This window comes from Serinus canaria, chromosome 4, assembly GCF_022539315.1.
Source record: "Serinus canaria isolate serCan28SL12 chromosome 4, serCan2020, whole genome shotgun sequence".
Lineage (NCBI taxonomy): Eukaryota > Metazoa > Chordata > Aves > Passeriformes > Fringillidae > Serinus > Serinus canaria.
The window spans coordinates 58290381-58311245 of record NC_066317.1 but is presented as its reverse complement, the minus strand read 5'-3'; the positions used below and the strand labels follow the sequence as shown (position 1 = coordinate 58311245).

The 20865-nt window shown below is 38.7% G+C and overlaps 1 protein-coding gene across 2 annotated transcripts in view; it reads right to left on the bottom strand.

The window, feature by feature from the left end:
* Positions 1-286: 286 nt before the first annotated feature.
* Positions 287-20865, bottom strand: part of SLC2A9 (solute carrier family 2 member 9) — an 81798-nt gene continuing 61219 nt past the window's right edge. For both annotated transcript variants that reach the window (XM_050973264.1, XM_030239195.2), the window contains exons 11-12: positions 12574-12701; positions 287-4005 (exon numbers count right to left, since the gene is read on the bottom strand). In XM_050973264.1, coding sequence (XP_050829221.1) covers positions 3748-4005; positions 12574-12701 — 386 coding nt within the window. In that variant the 3' untranslated portion in view covers positions 287-3747. The remainder of the gene's footprint in view (positions 4006-12573; positions 12702-20865) is intronic.

Genomic DNA, 20865 nt, shown 5'->3' with positions numbered 1-20865 from the left:
TAATAATTTTCCTCACACCATTGTCTGCATTTTTATTTCTGAAGCCCAGTATAAACATATGAAAGAATGAAGTGTGGAATCTGATTTGAGAATCGAAATAAAATATGCTCCAAAAAATGCTTCAGGGACCATTTTCTTCCCATAATTCCCAACCACTCAGCTGCAGAGTTCACACTTACTTGGCTCATCCAGACACAGGACTGAGCAAGTTTGTGCTGGGACATACACAACCCCAGGGAATTGAAACACGTGCACATGGGGAGGTTCAGATTTACCCAGAACAAAATCCACATAATTTATATTTTATTCCAAAGGTTTATTTTGCAATCACTGTACATGGACATAGTTGATCACACAGACTTGTGGTACCCATACAAACACCATCTCACAGTACCTCCCCCCAGTGTCAGACAGGAAATGTGGCACCACACAGCACTTGCTGACAAACACACAGGCTATAGATAATTAGACACATTCAACAACAAAAAAATAAACTATAAGTTGCTGATATTTTCCACGTGGTCCTCTCATTGCTGGAAAAATTATAGCAGCGTAACAATGGGAAAAAACTGTATGGAGCAACTTCAAGAACAACACACTCCTTAGGGTCAGAGATGAGAAAGTTAACGAAGTACTGGCACATCTGAAACTTCCCCAGCCCAAGGCAGAGGATGCTTCCCTGGCTAGTGAACAAAGCACCAGCTTGGCCTGGAATTTGAACATTGGATGGCAAGAAAAGTCAGGTGAGATGTGGAGCCCCCATCCCACACCGTGCCCAGGCTGTAGCAGCTCTTGGCAGCCACACAGAAAGTGTGTGCCCATCTCAGGCAGGACAAGAGAGGGCAAATGGGATTGCAGAAATGAAAACATGACCCCTTGCTGTTAATGCTGTACAAGGCCCCTGAGCTGTGATAGGAAATTCTATCAGACATTTCTACCTCTGCGTTCAGAGCTGGGCTCCAAATGCAACTGTAGGCAAATGTAAGATGATTTTATTTTGCTGCAGAAGTCCTAATTTCTGACACAACTGCTGTATCAGGTCAGCATGATATTTAATTGAAGTTATCCAATGGTAACATTTTCAACAGTTTCTATAATGTATGCTGATGAACAGCACTAAGTGCTAAATTCTGCTCATTCTAATGATATTGGTTTCCAATCTTCCACCTTGGCTCAAAGCAGATCTCATCATACCATGTCAGTAGCCCTCACTACAAAGTAAGGTAATTCCCAGTCTTGCCCTGTAGGCAAAAAAAGAAGAAATTTTTTATAAAATTTTCTGGAGGGCTGGCATTCACACTCAGTGTTTACATGGACATTCACTTAGCAAGCCTCATGTAACCCTTGGAATAGGGAACTAAAGGCACTGAAAGGTAATATTTTCATTTGCTGTATATATAATTTTACAAGTGGTTGTTACATTAATATTTTTCTTCCATTTTCTCCACAGTATTTGGTTAGCTTCCATTTATGACAGTCAGTTGCAATAATCCCACTTTGCTCTCTTCCTTAATAGAAGCACCAAACACATACATATTTTATTTTTCATTCTTAATTCTCTTTCTCACATATATTTAATTTTCTTACTGCTGTACTTCTATCTCAGTGGGAAAAAAACTCCATAAAGTCTGGCACAAAAGCACCCATCAATTTTTTGTCAATTATCTGGTAATGAAATTGCCCTATTAGGTCAGCTTACAGTCTCTGTGGTAAATATGCCATATACAAATAAATCACAGTATAAAACTATATGCATAAATTAGTAGTAACAGCTCAATATTAGGATCACTGGTTTTAATTTACAGAGTAATTTACAGAGTAGAACAAAACAAACCCCAGCTTATTTCCTGGAGAAACACAAACACAAACAAACCCCCTCCCCCACCCTCCCCAGATACCAGAAAATAATTATCCATTGTGTGTATATATATGAATCCAGATCACAGAATCATAGAATAGCCTGGGTTGGAAGGCACCTTAAAGATCATCTTGTTCCAATCCCCTACCATGGACAAGGACACCTCCCACTAGACCAGGCTGCTCAAAGCCCCATCCAATCTGGACTTGAACAATTCCAGGGATGGGGCAGCCACAGCTCACCTGGGCAACCTCTTCCAGTGCCTCATCTCCCTCACAGTAAAGAATTTCCTCCCAATATCCAATCTCTATCTACCTTCTTTCACCTTAAAGCCACTAGTATTAAGCCATTGAATATTAATATGTATCTATACTTGGAATATATATATATATATATATATATATTCATATATGCATACATATATGAATATATATGCAAATTTTCTCAGAAAAATGTTCCAAATACATGAATTTCTAGATTAGTAAATATAACTTGTGGAAGCAGTTGACTCTACATACATGCTGCACTTTCTACTTGTGTCTTACTCCTAACTGAGAGCAGCTCAAAGACTTACTGACTTCTCACATAAAACAGCTATTTAATTTAAAAATTCTTTTCACCCCTCAATATCCAGGTACCTAGAGGGATCAAGAAAAACTGTTATCAAAATTACAAACTGTAAAGGTGCTGTTCATTAGGAAAAATCCCATGAATTGTTCACGGAACCACTGAGAGCCTGCTGAGTCTTTCTCTCATGAAATCAAGCAGTTTTACAGAGCTTTAGACAGCTTAGAAACTTATTAATATGAGCTAGGCCTGGTGCTTCAGAATCTAATGCCCAAATAAAAATTAGTGCTTAAGTAAGAAATAGGTGCCTAAATTCCTATGCAGAGATCTGACTGTTAAGAACTAAGTCATCAGGTCTCAGGGAAATCTGGGCTCCTAAGACTTGTTTTAAAAGGAATTTGAAAAGAAAAACAATAAACAAACAAAACAATTGAAAAACCCCAACCCTTGGAACACTTCATGTTTGAATTTTTGTTTCAATACTATGCCCTGCACATACCAGCAGAGTACTCTCACTTCCCCATGAGGTTTAATTTTCCTTTCATATTAAACCTTTTAAGTTTAAAAATTAAAATTATGGAAATTTACATATTTAGAGGACTGCAGTGCCAGCAAACCCAGAAACTAGAGACAACCCTTGTTGAGCACGATTTTTACAACCTCTATTAGTAGTGAATAAGGATTTGCAAGTGAGACAAGGAAACTCATCAGGACCCAGAGCTGCCCATTTCTGGGAAGGTGGGAGATGTTCAAACAATGCAACTGAAAGTGAAAATAGCTAGAAAAGGAATGGGAGGTCAGGGAGGTGTCATGCCAGCTCTCATGGGGAGCTGGAATGACATCTTGAGAAACATGGAGAAACTCATTCTGGTGCCATTCCAGGTTTGCTTCTCAGCAGACCCCCACTGGGATCTCTTCCCTTGTCTCTGCCTCCTCCTCCTCCTCCTCTTGGAGAGAGCAGGCCACCCCCCTGTGAGCACTTAGGGGTGCTCAGCCAGCTGCTGCTCAAAGCCCTGCCTCCCCACTGCCACTTCACATCTCCAAGTTTATATTCCCCATCCCACTCACCACAGCACTTGCTGCACAGGTGCCAAGGAAACTCCATCTCATTTATTCTATCAGTTGCCTCTCCTCCCACCCCTCATTGTCTCAGCTGTTACCACAGCTGCTAATGAGTTCACCCATACTCACTTAGGAACATTTTCAAGAGAAAATGGCTTCAAGGAGAAGCAGTTCATGATCTTCATAAAATACACAAGTTGTGCACTGCTATAAATGAAAAGAGCACACTTCCCCCCATCCCCTGAAAGAGCATCCTGGGTTTACACAATCCCTTTTACAGTTTCCCCATTGTCCACTGAAGATGTGAAGTTTGATTCTTGTTCTTCACTTGGTTTTCTCTCCCCTGGGTAGTGGTTCATCTCTTGCATTTCTAGAGTTTCTTTATTCCTTTTGGCAAATGCTTGGCTGATCTCATGAAATGTCTTATTTTTTGTTTCAGGCAGGACAAAAAACAGGTAGGCTGCTCCTGCAAAGCAGACACCAGCAAACACCAGGAAGCAGTAAGTCTGTAAACCAGCCTGTGAATAGAAAACAGAGGAGATGGTCATTACAAAAGAGAAAAAAAAACAGAAGAAGGACAGGAACGTTTTGAAAGAAAAAATGGGGCATATGGAGCACTTTTTAACCAAGTAAAGTACTGGCACACATTGCTAGTTGGAATGCTGAGAAGTTCATCAAAATGCATGAAATTTTGGTTCCTCCAACACTGCCTGTGGCCTGTTGACAGCAAAGCAGGTTCCTGGCACAGGCACACAGAGCTGCAAGCTGGGCAGTGCTGGGAGACAGCAGACTGAGCTGGGGGAGAGCAGGGATCCTGCACTGTGCTCAGCTGAGCCTGGCACTGCCCCAGGATTTCTGGAAATCAGGCAGATGTTTCACTGGGTGGTTCTGCCCATCCCCTCCCAGGCCCAGGTACAGGAACCTGGGCACGCTTTAGCAGTGCTGTGCACCTCTACAAAACCCATGGGAAAACTGCCACAGCCAGGGGCATCTTCATCACAGCAGTTACAGGCTCTGAGATTTGCAAAATAAATGAGGAAAAACCCCAAATAGCACCCATTTGTTATCACTCTTATGGTTACGGGAGTTCACAGCAGGAAAAAAAAAGTCCATTTCTTTAAAATGCCTCTCTTTTCATGCTAGAAAGTGTAAGAGTTAGTTAAGGGAATGCAAAGTACAGACCATATTTGAATGTTATGGATTTTGCTTCACTGCAAAACCAAAGAGAGTAGATGTAAAGAAGTTCATTTATAAATTGATTATAAAAGCTCCAACCAGCCAGTAGGAGTTGTAGTTCACTGAAACATAACTATTTCTTGCCTGGTGATTATTAGATCATTTAGAAGCTACCAGTTACCTTTCAGCAGTACAGTTGTGAAAAAAACATTTGATAAATACCATATTGCCATCTGAGCTTTGTTGAACTTGGAACAGGTTTGATATTATGGCTCCACAGAAGCCACTTGCAGCATTTGAGGAAACCTCCCTTCCTCCTCTGTGGGTTTACCCTCTCAAACATCCAATTTACCCATATTTTTCTAATTGCTTTTACTCTCAAGGCTGAATTAGACCAGAAAGCATATCACCAACTCCAAAAATAAGGCGACATTTATGTGGTGCCTTGTGTGAGGTCATGAACAGCAAACCCAAGGAGAGCCAAACTCCTCAGGTGCTGCAAGGCTGAGGTTACCCCAGGGAAAACCACCCAGGACAGAAGAAGCAGACCTGTCTTCCTCAACACACATATTTATAGATGCCATTAAAGGTATGTAACTGAAACAAGACAGAGCCAGTAGCCTTCATTTTACACATTTTTGTAACAGGCTCTGATCATGCCTGGTTAGTCACAGCAGTCCTAGCCTGCAGGCTGCTTTAACTCCCTGCTCTGGGTGCTCAAGGTGTATGCAATTCTTGGCACTATTTTTATGTTTCACTTGCTCATTATGCATCATGCGTGGTGTGCAAGAGGAACATTAATTCTTGCTTGGAACAAGAAAGAAAAAATGGAATAAACCCTTTCCTGCAGCTGCTTTTTAATACCATGGCTGATTTCCAGCCTGCCTAGTCACAATGTTCCCTCTTTCTGTGGATAATTCATTTCCTAGTTCAGTGCTTCAAATCCTGCCTGTGACAAGAAAAGCTAGCAAGTGCATTCTCTGATATTGTCTGTGGAATCTAGAGATCCCCAATTCTTTTTCATTAAATCCTAGAAGCACGAAGTCCTGAGCAAGCTGACAATCAGAAGCCAAACAACATGGGTAACATGGTGGAGGGAAATATTCTGGCATGTAATAAAGAGAACTTAATAGCAAAGCTTATACAGAGGCAGAAGCAAAAGGATATGTTGACAGGAGAAAATAACTCTGCAGCACCTCATAAATCATCCTGTCATGCTAAGAATTTAAATTTTGCATCTGGATCTTCTGCATTTGTAATTGTTCTTCAGCTGAATGGCAGAATTTCAACCCAGAATCATGTTTCTCACTTTTTAAAATTTCACCAAATTAAATATTCTCCATGATGAAAGTGAACCATTAATACCTCATATAAATAAACATGCCAACCAAATTTGATAAGTTACCTGTGTCTCTTGGTGGTGCAGCCACAACTTTGTCCCCCTTTCTAATTCTTCTTGATTTCTTTTCTGTCCATGAGCTAAATAAATTAGTGCTTATTATCTTTGATTCATATCTAAGTAAACCTCTTCTAATTGAACTAAACCCTCATGAGTGCATGTCTTATTTGCAATTATTTTACCTAACGTATTTATATTTATTTGTAATAATCACACTCTTCTTCATTTCTGCAATCCCTTAAGAAGTAGCCCTCAAGGACCTCCACCTGAAGTTTCACAGGGAATACACTAAAAATTAAATTTTGTTGTAAATCCTTCAAGTGGGTTTTGTAGGGTTTATTGTATCCTGCAGGATTTGTCCAATAGGCCCATAATTCCCAGACAGGAGGAACACTGCAGAGTGACCACAAAAAGCCCTTTCATCACCAGCCATTCTTCAGGTATAATATTTTCTTAAAGCTGGTTATTATTTACACTCACAGCAAAGAAAATCCCTCACTCATAAACCTTTTATAAGTTGTCTGGAGTTCAGTTTATATCACCCAAACCTGCATTTGACACAGAACATCACATACTAATTAAATTACTCATTATAAACATGGAACCCCCTATATCCACTGCTCACTGAGAAAGGCTGTAAGACAGAAATTCAGGGTAAAGGGGGAGGAAAATGTTAAATCACAAATCCCAACTCAGTAAAAACCTTTAGTGGGACATAGGTGAGATACAGTTCAGCCTAGATGTTTAATTCATTTTTATCTTTCTGATGTATTTTGAATTGCCTGGTGCTGGAGGAAAGATCTGAGGGTGGAACAAGCAATTTCTTGCCCCACATGTATCTGATGGCCCTGTCAGGGAACCTAGAAGGTGAGATAGTGGTGAAGTGCAGTAAATGCTGAGCTATTGAGCAATGGCTACTACAGAAAAGGTACTGATAGATCTGCCAGGAAACAAGATCTTTGTTCCATGAGATTAGTGTGCTTTCTTTTATTTATATTGGATATTATTTATGTTATGTCCATGAAACCTGTACACCTCACTATTTGTAAGCACCAGAGTCTCCTCACTAACCTGGAGCTGCTCTGTTGTTTTACTCCTTCCAAGGTGCTAGAGCTGAGCCTGCTGCTGCTACTGTAGAAGTAAAACCACAGAATACTGCTTATCCTTGGGGTGGGAGTAAAGAGCTGAGGAAGAACTTCAGTTAAACTCTTTGGATTCTCTGCAGCTCTGGGTATTTGGACCTACAGAAATGGACAGCCTCAAGATTCTTCACTGACAAGTGCATTGTCAATGACACAAAAATAATGACAACATATATGATAAAATTGAAAATGTTAATCCTTTTTCTATGCTTTGTGACAGTATTTTACCTGCTACATGGAGCAGAAGCCTAAGTGATCAAAAAATGGAATACTCGTGTCCACCAGAAGGGTAGCTTGACTCTTCTGGTGCATACAAGTACTCAATTTAGCAAAACATATCACCTCTGAACAGCTGGAAGGGGCAGGTAAAAGAGGAAGGAGATGTCAGAAGAAGAAGTAAAAGTAAATAAATGCTGAATGGAAGTTCTAAGCAAATAGAGAAAGAATTCAAGGCAAGTGTGTGGTTTCTGTGGTTGTGCATTTTCTCACGTGAGGACAGGTTACTGCCTCACCCTCTGCTCCAAGCAGCAGCAGCAGCAGCAGCCCTGGGCATGCAGGAAGCTCCAAGGCAGCCTCATCCATGTCCCACTGGCACATCCACCCCTGCTGCTCTCTTCACACTGCCTGCACGTCTGCTCAGGTTCAGAACACCCTGCACCTTTTCAGAACAAAGCTGCTTCTCCTCCCCCACCCCAGGCAGCCTTGCCAGAGCTGGGAATGTTTCCTTAGCAATACCTGAAGCCAGGATTTTACCTGCAGGGTTGGAAACCCAAAGGTCAGAACAAAGCTCTACAGCAGCCTGGGCTTTCCAGCTGTTCTCCCTCAGCATTTCCTTAAGCATGACCTCCTGCAGGAACTCCCAGGGTTCAAAGGTGAGCAGAGCTTCAGGTGGGTTCCTCAATGGGAGCAGAGCTGTCTCCTGGTACATATCCATGCAGAGCCAAGGGCAGACACACAGGGAGGATCCCTGAAGGGCCAGGCTTTCTGGGGTTCCTGAGGGTCACCTGCCCTGCCAGGTGTATGGGGAGGGCAAGAGAACAGCAGACACATTTATTGATGCAATCTCCTGAGGGAAGCACCTACTAGGTCAGCAAACTGATCAAAGCAGGATTTACATTGGATTTTTCAATGCTGGTGAGGGCTATTGCTATACAGGATATTTAATAGTTATGCATAAACTTTGAAATGCATCACCTTCTATTTTAATACCAGCTTTCTAAGGAGGCCATTTGAAATACAGCATTTCTGCAAATTTTGGCCAGCTGAATTCTGAATTACTATTTTTTGTCTTTTCTGCAGAAAATGAAGCCTTTGTATTTGTGGGAAAAAAAAAAAAGAAAGAAAACCAAGAAATGATTTACCTAAGAAACACATGCAATTACCACAAAAAAGAATAAAAGTTGAAGTCTTCAGGCAATTCCCCGAATCAGATCCCAGGCATGGCAAGCAATCAAGCCTGACTTTGAGGATGAAATAGAGCTGTATAAGCAGCATGTATGATGAAGCAGGTGCAGCTTTGCCAAATTTTCTTAAGCAAAGAGGTGAACAAACCTATCCCAGCTTGTGATGGGCTGCTATACACATTACAGAGAATGTACAGGCATTTCCCCCATCTCCCTTTAAACACAATAGTATAGAACACTTAATTTTTAGCACTATGAACTGACTTTAAGTGTCCAAAATGAATGAGAAAACGAGTTCATTTTTTAAAGCTAAAAAGTAAACTGAAACAAATAAAAAACCCTAAGGTTGAAATTACCAGAATTCTGTTTTTAATTAAAAAACTTCACAATTTCCTACTTTTGAAGCAATCTAGCTGAGAACAGTCTTCCTGTTAATAACTTGCATGCTGTGAACACTGTATTCTGGAGGAATCTAACAGTAGTTGAGAGGATCATTATGTGCTACTTAACAATGGTTGCTTACTGACTTAACACACTCTGTGGCAAAAGCTAAATTCTAAGCAGGACTGTGATACTGGAAACAGGAAAACATATATTCTAGGGCAGGTACAGCAAAATAAATGAGCAAATGAAAAAAATCTGAATTAATTTAACAAACGTAACACATTAATATTTTTAAAACAAAACTTTTGGCTCTTCCCAGCAAATGCCAAATGTAACTCTAAATTCTCAACTTGCAAAGTCACAGACCCTGACACTAGCAAAGGTTCCTTGCATTTGGAAGTTGCCATGAAGATTAATGTCATGAGAGGTGGGTCAAACTGGCTTTTGAAGGGGTGAGGTCAAGTGATAATGGCTCAATGTCTTACAGAATTGATCAGCAGAAAAACTGTTATTCATGTAGACATTTGACTTCCCTTGACTTCAAACTGATATAAGGCAGTGAAACAAATGGAAAAGGGCTTGTGTCCTTTACCCTTTGTCCTTCTTCTGTTCCAGACTTAGTTTAAGGTTCTGCTGAAAGTGCAGGACAATGGAGAAGGACAGAGCACTGCAGTATAATGCTCATGAAACATAATTCCTAAGTAATAAATAGAGACATTTTTAGAGATGAACTGCAATTTCAATCATGACCTTCTCACACACACTACCTTTTCATAAAGATGTAACAGATCATTATATTGTATCCCTGAAGTGGGCTCCTTCCAATTAAGATAAGCACATCTAAGCCCCTGATAGCCCACATTTCATTTTCTCATCTTTGAGGGGAACTTTAACCATTTCTCCTAACACAGGGACGCTGTCATTACATGAAACATCCCATGTATTTGAAGAAGTTTAAAGCACCTTGGCTTAGGGAGACTATGCATAACTTTCTGTGCACACCTGTTATTGAAATCCTTGTGCTGAGTAATAGAAAAAGCCAAGGGATACTATTACACAGTAAGGAAATAACAAGGTCAACCAAAAGAAAATCTTGCTGAGTAAAGGAATCTTGAGAATGAAAATCTCTAGTGTAAAGCTAAGGAAGAAATAAAGTAGAAGAGAACCTCCAGAAGCCAGGGTAATGACTCAGAAGTAAAACTTCACAGGCACAAATAAATTATTTTCTGAAAGGAGGAAAATAAACAGACATACAGGTCTTGGCATGGTGCTAATAGGCAATCTGAACTAAGGCTTCAAGGCTTGTAGCACCTTTAATCCACAATATACTGAGCTCCTCCTGGATCACAGATACAAGCAGATTATTTTGGTCAAATCCCAGTTAAGAGTCAAATCAGTTTTCCATAAAGCAGTACCCTAATCATAATGGGATATTCTTCTGCATTCCTCAGTTACTGGAAACTTTTGTATTAGGAGCAAAGTCTGAAGATGAGCAGTTCTTGAAAATTAAATATATAAATACATAGCACTTTAAATATTTCTTAAATACATACTGAATATCCAATGTGACTTTGACATCAAAAAAAAGACTCTGCACAGTTTTCTAGAAAGAGAAATTATTATGACAGAAAGCTTGTGGAGAAATTTGCTATGGTTTCCTACAGTATATTGCTAATTTACCATGTAGTCTTGAAGTGCCTCATAACAATCTAATAGCACAACTTGAAATATGAAATAAAAATGCATCAGCATGTAATGAAAATAACATGTTGGGAAATTTTTTAGTAATTATTGGTGTTTAGTAATTCTTTGTATTACAAAAAGTAAACAGAGACTTTTTCTAGATAACATGTAATTTAAGGTCCTGGTACACCATTGGATTTCTGAAGTCTATCCCTGTAAACTTATTGCTGATGAGGAGTATTTCTTTAACACAAGAAGTTTATTCTATGGCACCAGAAGTTTCTGGACTTTTAGATTATAATTTTCTGCTGGTTTGTTATTCCCTGTGCCTGCTTCAGCTCATTGCACCCATTTCCACACATATATGCATTCTAATTTCTGATTTGCTGTGTCCCTGTTCACACAGCAGCACCTCAAACAGGTAGTGATGAGGCCTGGAAGAGAAGCCATACTCATTTTTTTTTTTTTTAAATTTGTCAAAAATTGAGGAGTACAGTAGCTTTTCAATCTCATCCATATATTTTAATGTATGACTCAAGCCACTCTTTGATTATATTTATCTACAGATGGTTGAAGGGCAAAAATCTAGTCATTCAAATTAGTTAATTGGTGACATTTGGAAAACTAACTACTGATTGATTTTTTTAGTAACCCTAAACTTAACAGATTTGTTTCCCAAATGTTTGGAATAATTTTGCAGAAGCACACCAAGGATCAAAAAAGTGGCTGCTGTTTCTCAAGCAATCAGGTTAGTATTTAAATACACAGGCAGGATTATGCATTCATCCTGTGAAGGTACCTTAAAGATTTTTTTTTTCCTGGTTAAGGTTTATAAAATGAGCTAAGAAGATATTGCCTTTATGTGAAGAAAGTGGTGACTCATAAACTGAATTTTGAGAATACGGTTGACTGAAATAGGAAAAAAGTTAAATCTTGGGAAAGAGAAGATGTTCTAGTTTGATCTTGTGAAAAAGCTTTAAAAATCAAAGTCTGAGTAACACTGCTTTCATCTTTAGGTACAAACTCTAAGCTTTTTCTCATTTTATTTCTCTTTTCTTTAAAAGAAGAAAAAAAATCCAAAAAACCCCCCTTCAAGCTGGAAATACATTTATCCTCATTAAACTAAACTGGATAATTTTCTAATCACACAACTGGATATTTTTATGACACATAATGATAAATTCCCTAAGGCTACAGCAAACTTCATATGGATGCATACTAAATCACTCAAAAAGCTTTAATATGCGTGTGGAAAATTATAAAATGCAGTTTGCCTTTTAATTTGGATTTACTGAGGGTCTTTTTAAGCAATTTTCACCAGGTGATCTATCAGGTAGCATTAGCAGAACAAGTAGGGATTGTCCTGAGTTGCATTAATTCAAATCTGACAGCTAAGCAGAACTCGGGGTTATCCCCAGTTTTGTACAGGAGGCAGAAACTGCAATTTTGAAGAAATAAAAAAAAACCCAACAAAACAAAAAAACCCAAACAAAACAAAACAAAACAAAAAAACAAAAAAAAAAAACCAAAAAAAAAGAAATCCAACAAACAAACAAACAAACAAAAAACCTAACCCCAAACCCAAAAACTTACCTAAATAAAAGTATTCTGATTAAATGTCCCTAGGTTTGGGATCTGCTCTCTGTCCCTGCCAGCTGCCACAGAGGCAGGTGGTAGAACCAGAAACCCCTGGCCAGCTGGGCTGGGAAGGGAGGATCTAATGCTACTAAAACATTCACTCCCCTTCTGGAAGAAAAACCTATTAAACCACACAGAAGCCTCCATTTTCTGGATGAGCTGGAGCTGCCCCATGGACTAGGTCAGGTTTCCAAAACCTCAAGGGAATGGTCAGCAGCAGTGATGCCACCACAGCATATCAGTTACCAGGGTGTGGAGTACCTGGATGAAGGGGAAGAGCAGTCCCACAGCGAAGTTGCAGAGCCAGTTGACTGTCCCAGCTATCATGAATGCAGCTGGCCTCTGTGACTGCTGGAAAAGCTCTCCAGTGAGGACAAAGGGAATCCCACCTGAAACAGGGTCCAACAAGACAGTGGGTTTAGTAAAGTCCCCCACCCATCAGCAGAGATGAACAAGCCTCGTGATGCAGCCCTCCACGACTAGCACTGCTCTGCAGCTCTCTGCAGGGCCTTCTGAAACAGACCTGTCTAAATCACAAAGGAGAGAAGTGGCACTTCTTTCTTTCATGCCATCACATCTCCTGTTTGACATTCTTTTCAGGGATGACAAGCAGGTAACAGAGCGGTGAATCCACAAAACAACGTCCAGAGCATCATGTGATAAACTATTTATTCAAAATAAGAATGATTGTTTCTACTGCAATGCTTGAAATTCTGAAAATTCAGAGATACTCCAAAATGCTTTTAGATCTTAACAGTTGGAAAGATGGCTCCAAAGACACTAACTCCTATTTTTTTATGATTATTGCCCACTTTATTTCAATAATAAAAAAGACAAAACTTTTGCTTCCCTATGAGTATACTTATCATAGATGCTTATTTAATACATTCCCTTACCAGATACTGCTGGCACTTCTGGTGAGGGCTATTTGTCCCATCAGACAGGGACTCTGACCTCCATAATAACAATTGCAGCTGAATACCATATTTGTGACATGTGTTTTCTTCCACTTAGACAGTGGACTATTTTGTACAGCCCTGGCATACAGCAGTAGCCCCCAGGGAGTAGCTTGTCTAGTAGCTGAAAGTCTCAATTTATGATCTTTGGCTTCCTTCATTCCCATCTGATATTTCCATAGAAGTATTTCTATTTTTAGAGAATAAAAACCTGGATTTTTTTTGTTAACCAGCCACATAATTCAGTTAATTTCACACATTAGACGTATATCTACTTGCAGAATTATTTCATTTCAGTTTGAAGAACTGCACAACTAGTAACATCAGTATTCTGCTCTTATCAGTTTCTGCCTCTAGGTTCTCAAGTGTGCTGGTATTACCATTCAGCTTTGTAGGCAAGACCCATACACACTGTGTAGGACTATGTAAGTCCTTCCTCAGTTTTAAGCATTTCAATAAGAAGTATAAACAACCAAACCCATAATTATAGATATATTTACTTTCAAAAACCTCTATAGCAATTCTGACTTCCAAAAGATTTATAAATTAATAAGAAAACACCACTACAGACTTATCCATCCACTGGGTTTTCTCCTTGCACATCTTTCCTTGGTCTATGTGCCAATCTTTTGCGCTCTCTTTACCCTTGGACATTTGGGAATACATCTCTAAGTGCATTATAGGGCTGCATCTTTATGAAGCCCCATGTGCTCAGTGGCCCTGAGCTTAAACACATGCACCAGAAGCTCCTGTGAGCAGTGTGAGATAGGGACTTGCAAACACAGAGCATGACATGCAGATGACACGTGTTGTCAGACACCCTTCCAGATGCAGAGCCATGAATATGTGCATAAACAGAGGCAATGTGATGCAGCAAAGAGCTGCTCTCCATCGTGAGCTCGTGTGACTTTTTGTGAGAACACATCTGAAGCGGTAGCAAAGCCTTCAACAGAACTTTCTCTGCCAAAGAGTGTCAGTATAAATTACACCAAAATGTGGAGAATAAATAAATACATTTATTTACTCCTACTTTATACATAGGAAACTGGGATACGGAGAGTTTAAGCCACCCAAACTGCAGCTTTGTATCTTTCTACAAGACATACGTAGTACCAGAATTCTGTGACTGAAAAAAAAAGCAACCTCTCCCAGCAGCAGTTTAAACATGTAGAATAAGTATCTAAACCCCCAGAACCTAACAAAAATCCAGCAACATGAGGTCTATTGATGGCTTCCAGTGGCCATTCTATCATATCCTTGGGATTTGGGTTCAAGTGGTAGCAATCAGATCTGTTCTGTCAGCATCTGGTTTGGGTTTTAAATACCATATGAGGCAGCAGTTTGCCAGGACACTTGCCCCTTGGAGAGAGGAGCTGAAGGACTAGAAACAAAAATTGTTTAAGATGACTTATTTATGATCATTTATTCTGTCATGCCTTTGCTGTAGGACAATCTACAGAGGTGTTGTTGTTCTTGTCAGTATAATGAAATATGCTGTTGGAAGCATCATTTGGAAAAGCAGCATTTGGAAAAATACATATTGCACAAGAGAGAAAAAAGCCAGAAGCAAAAAAAAATAAAGTACAAGAGGACAGAAACCTATCAGAAAGTATAAGTGTAATGGAAATAAAAATGCATGGGCACTATCTTGGAAACAGGTTTCTTGAAATTCTAATTTAATTTCTAAGAACATATCAACTATCACTAACATTCAAAAATTCTGTGGAGAAATGGGAAGGGTGACACAGACAGACCTCCCAGCTTCCTCATGGTCTAGAGAAGTATAGCCACAGCATCACAAAACAGAAATTCAGCTTCTGTAGAGGGATTGTAAGGAGGAACCAAGGAGCCTGAAAAGTGGTGTATGAGTTATGTGAAAGTCAGGTCAGGTCTGGGAACACAAGAAATGGAATGAAGCCAGGTCACTGCTGTCTACTGCTGTATGCCTGGAAGAGCACAGATTTGACCTTATGAAGATGAAGAGGAGGGCATGTGAATGCCTCCCAAGGGCCACACCGCTGTGAAAAACACACTCTGCAAATAAGTGAAGTGAAAAGGAAATTTGGGAGAGCTGAAGGAAAACTGTAAAGCCTTAAAGTCACAGTCAGCGATAGCACCTGAGATGAGCTGAACTTTTAGCCCCAGGATTCAATACTCAGTCATTTCAAGATGTCAGGGATGTGCTCAAGGAGTCCCTTTCTCCTGGATCTCACTGTTTTTTGAGATACAAATCTGAGTGCCTGGGGCTGAAGGAAGCTGTATGATGCTTTGACTATGTAAGCTGGATCTGAGCAGAGATCACAATACCGTGACATCTTACCAACCCCTTCTCAGAGTCAGTCTCTGCAACATACCCTACATGATCACTGGGCCAGATGGGTCTGTACCAGCCTGTGCTCAAACATGGAATCTTGGAAACCACTTGTCAAAAGCAATCAAACCAAACCACTGTATTTTTGGAAGAGCCTTTAAACACTGTCATGAGTTTTGCAACTTTAACACGTATTTGAACGTGGGTGAAGGAATTCACAAAAATGCTACCTGATCTTTCTCATGCAGGATGAACCTGGCATTGTCTTTTCCCCTGGAAAGCTTTCTGTATAATTTTCAGTGAAGCAGCTTTATTTTAGCTCTGATCATAAAACAAAAAAGTGTATATTAGGATTTCCCGTAGGAGTTTTTCAGCAAAGTAGCTTCCAAACATGAATTGAAATAGGTAATGCATTGACCACATAATTACAGTGATTAATTTCTTTTAGCATTGCAGTGAACATAATAAAAAAATTTTAACATACTGCAGTGCTAGTAAAGAAAGATTGCTATACCTGCTAGGATTCTACATCTGGAAACCACAAATGTCTTACTGCAGGACTTGTATATCAATAAGGTGTTTAATAAAACAAGATTAAACCCACATGGAACAATTAGACATGCATAAATACTTCTGTTTCTGGGTTCTTTATAAATTTATCTCTGTAATTAGCCTAGTTACACACAGAATCCATGTCATGTGCTGGTAAAAATCCAGACTCTCAACCAGTACTCTTTAATGCATGAAATTTGAATGCAGAAAAAATATTCTTGTATCCATGCTTTAGGTTTTCAAATATATATTTAAATTATATATATATTTTTAAAGTATATTTAAATTTACACAAATGTTTTCTCAGGAAAAATTAGGTGCTCATATTTACTGTTTTTTTCTGTGAGCAGTTATGAATAAATATTGCTTAGCAGAAGTTACATGAGTCAGTGCAAGAACCTGAATACACAAAACATGACAAAGGAAAGAAAATGCTGAACTCCTCATTCTGTTTTTATCCAATACCTAACTGGGAATTTATGCTATGGCTATATATATGATTTATGAAATGAGACCATTACAAGAATAAATGCCTAATAAAAGCCAGGGAGATTTATTGCAGTGGTAAATCACCTCTAAAGGTGACAGAAACTTTGTGCCCTAAGAACCACTAAAGAGAAGAACTCTCCCTGAGCTAGCAGCTCATCTTTCCATACCCACCCAAGCCCAAGCCTGGTGTGCTCAGGCAGTGGCCCCATGGCAGCCAGAGAATTTCCACCAGAAGGAGCACCCGTGGCCACCCAGCCTAGTGACCTCCTGCAGGTCTCAGCTCTCCAAATTCTGCTCTACAGGGGGGAGTCTGGGAATCCCAAAAGGCTGATTAGGGCAAGAGCCCCCAGACTTTCCAACTCCATGCTTTGAGACAAGGAGGCTTTGAAGTTTTGAGAAAAAAGACAACTGCCTTGCTACAATGTTCTGTTTTTGGGGGAAAAAGAAGTCTGTGGAGCTCCAGCCATGATCAAGCAAAATGGCTTTGTTCTGCAAGGCAAGGTATGTAGGGAAGACTGATATATCCCAATATATTGGGAGATAAAGGAAGATATTGGGAGATAAAGGACTGTCTCAACCAAAGGTTTCGCTATTTGCAAATCAAGTGACCTCTAGAGAGCAGCTCTGGGAGAGAAGCAGGGGAGGTTAGACAAAACTCCTGGAATATAACTGCTGGAAAAACAACCCAGTGTTCTTCAGTGGGTGAACAAAAGGCTGCTAGTTTCTATCCAGACTTAAGTTATTTAAAAACAACAAACAAACAAAAAAACCTCAACCTAACCAATGAACAAAACCCCCAAAAATACCCATGGGAAAAAAAACTTCAGGAATACTGCAAGGGAGGGATGCAATGCAGCTACTGAGTTTCTTTCATTTCTGTAGGTCTGCAGACAGAAAAAAAATCCTGCAAAATAGATATCTCAATCTTTATAAAGGTGTTCTGTCACCTGTTAGTTATTTTAACTTGCACTTTGTATTTGATTGAATAATACCCCACCAAATATGACATTCCAGTCAGATATGACAGCTGTACTCCCAGCTAATCCTGCCGAGAGAGCACTGGGAACAGAAGGTGTGACAGGGGTGTTCTGAGTCACAGCTTCATGCTACAGACTTTTCTAGATGTCTGCAGCTCTTCTCCACAGGATAATTAAGTAAAACAGGCACCTTGTTTGCAGAAAATGGTGTAGTATATTAACCACATTAATTTGTACCATTTGAATATTTTCTTAGATTAAAGGTCACTTGAGTAGAAGACATTTAAAGCAGTCAGTCTATGGCAAACAAAAAGTGCCAATGAGAAGACCAAACTAAAACACACAAATAATACCTTGCCAACTCTGATATTGTAATATAGAGTATTCATAATTATTAAGGACTAGTTTTTAATGCAGTATTGTGTGAAAGACATTTTGCATTGATTACTTAGCCTTTGGTTTAGCATCTATATAAAACCTGCTATTCCAACAGCATTTAGAAAGCCATTTTTGGAGATATTCTGAACTTTGTTGGTGCACGGCAACCCATTTCAATCAGGATAAATAAAACAAACAAACTAAGCAATGGTGCAGAATAAAAATATTGATTCACTCTGTTCTAACCTCAGTAGTTAAAATGTTATTTCTTGGTTCTCATCAGTTAATTTACACTAAAATGGTTGACATACAACAAGGCTATTACACAATATATAATAATTCACATAAAATTCTTTCTAGGTCCATTTAGGCAACTAGTTCTACAGCAGATATTCCACGCAAAAAACCACAATACCCTTATCTGAACCACCTGATAATTTCCCCTTCAGTGAAATTCTCTCCCTCTTGAATATTAATTAGTGTATTTTCCTATAATTTTTACTTCCATAAGTCAGTGCACTCCAGCAGAATTTTATGAGCAATCCTTTACTGACTGAATCATTTTTCTCTGATTTTTTTTTCAACAAAATACTTATCATATAACTAATGAATCCAAATATGTTAAGTACTTTAAAGATATTTTTCTTTAGATGAATTATAACGATTCCCTTTGAAATACAACTATTGGATGTAAACATGAGAAATATATTTAATCTTGAATTTATTTAATTTATTAATTTAATGTAATATTTAAATTTTTTGCCTCTTCTATTGTAAGACAAACCAGCAGTATGTAGGCCATTCTGAACAAAATGAATACATTGGTTTTTTGGGTTTTTTTGGTAACAATTTCAGTCTATTGGGATATTTGGTAAATTTTTGGGGTATTTTGTTATTATTGTTGTTTGAGTTTTTTTGGTCTTGGCTTTTGTTAGTAAAAACTGAACATCAACATTAAATTTCTCCTCTGGTTCTTGGCGACATTTCTTTTTGCTTCACAATTATAATGCTGCATAGCTACCAAAGAAAAAAATGCAATTTAAAAAAAATGCTCTCAACTTATAACTACATAAACAGCAAATAGTCTTTTCAAATTTCTGCCATATATTCAGATCCATCTTGTAACATCACAAATCTAATTATAGCCCAACTTTCTGTTCTATTTGAACGTGAAGAACATTTTTTTTACTGAGCTATGAGACTATATAATAGAATTAAATTTATAATTATTCTCAGTAAAACTGATGATTATTAAATTGTTAAAACCAATTATCTCAATTATGAGAACAATGATAAAAGAGTTTTTACTATAATAAAAGCAGAGAAGTGTCCCTTGTATATTCATCCACTATACAGATGGAAATATTGTGGAAATACCCAAACTAAAGACTCATGTTCAGTCTAAGGTAAGAGAAATATTCATACAGTCACATCACTGTATGAGGACTGACAAGAAGAAAAAACCCAACCCCTGTCTATTCTAGGCTTGTTAGTTCTATATTTCTTTCAGATAATCTTCTGAAAGAAATATAAAACCATCAGAAATGATTTCCTGTTAGGAAATCAAGTTGACAGACCATTAGCACAAAATGCTGCTGGTTGTGAACCTGCAAGCTAAAGAAATCTTGTAAAGTCAGTCTATTTTAACAAACAAATTATTCATGCTAGCAGTGCACAGTTATAGCTGCATTCATCCTGAAGGATGCCAACAGTAAAAATAGAGGGCCAAATTGTCAGAGAAGCCAGGACTGAAGAGTTCTCCTGAAGAGTTCTCCTGTTTAAGATGGGTAACAGACCATGTCTTCACTGCTTATGATTTCTGGACACTGCTGAAGTTTTTTGGACACATAGCCTCAAATGCCAGTAATTAAAGAAATTGGTTGTGCTGCTACAGGATGGTAGACAAGGTATGAGGAGCAGTAGTTGTAGAACTAATAAATGTAAGATAATAACAAAAAAAAAATTGCTTACTGTGACCAATAACCAAAACAAATATAACAACTAGCAGTACTTCCTTGCTAACAAACAGAAAAGAAAAGGAAGAGAGACTCAGAAGATGCTCTTTGACTAGAAGCACCATCTGAAGACAGTAACAGTCTTGCTGTGATGAACAGTATAAGCCTTCTTTCTGATGAAACCAGAAAGAGGTCACATAAGCCATAACTCAGTGTTTCCTAAAAAATGAAGTTTCTGGAGTAGGACGGATAACATCTGGAGATTAAAAGGAAACAACTGCTTTGACTGTTTGCTTGGTCAAACTGGCACTGGCTACCCTTGTTCATGTAGTTCTCCTGGCCTATTTTTTTCCTCTGAAAGTCTGTTACTGGTGCATCTTTTCATCTTTCTATGCAGTACATTGGCCACCAAGAAATTCTGTCTGGACTCCAGAGCAGTGTTCATTGCAGCATTGAGCTCATAAACTTTTGTATTTAGATCTTAGCCAAGGAGATTAGCCAGAAATAGATGAGATGAACAGAAAACTTTTCTTTGTAGTGCATTGCACCTTGGAATAAGGGAAATAAAATATTTTAATTGACTTACAGTCATTAATTCCACATCTACTGTTCTATATATTTATTAGTTTGCACTTTTGCAAGTATAACCATTTTATATTAATTAAAAAAAAAACAGTATTTCTTTTTCACTATGCTTCCCATATCAAATCCCTATTAATCTGAATAATGTACCTAGGTCACTTACACAGCTTTTGAATAAATGTTTTATTTCATGGTTACATGGACTTCTAAAACTCATGGCTGCATTTTTGCACCAGTACTTCAGGGTTGGAGTTGTGAGCCCTCAGCAACTAATTAGTGATCATTCAGGAAAAGCTGCTAGTTCAGGTAGGAGGAGTGCTGTCAAGTGTCAAAGCACTCACATTTTGAAAGCT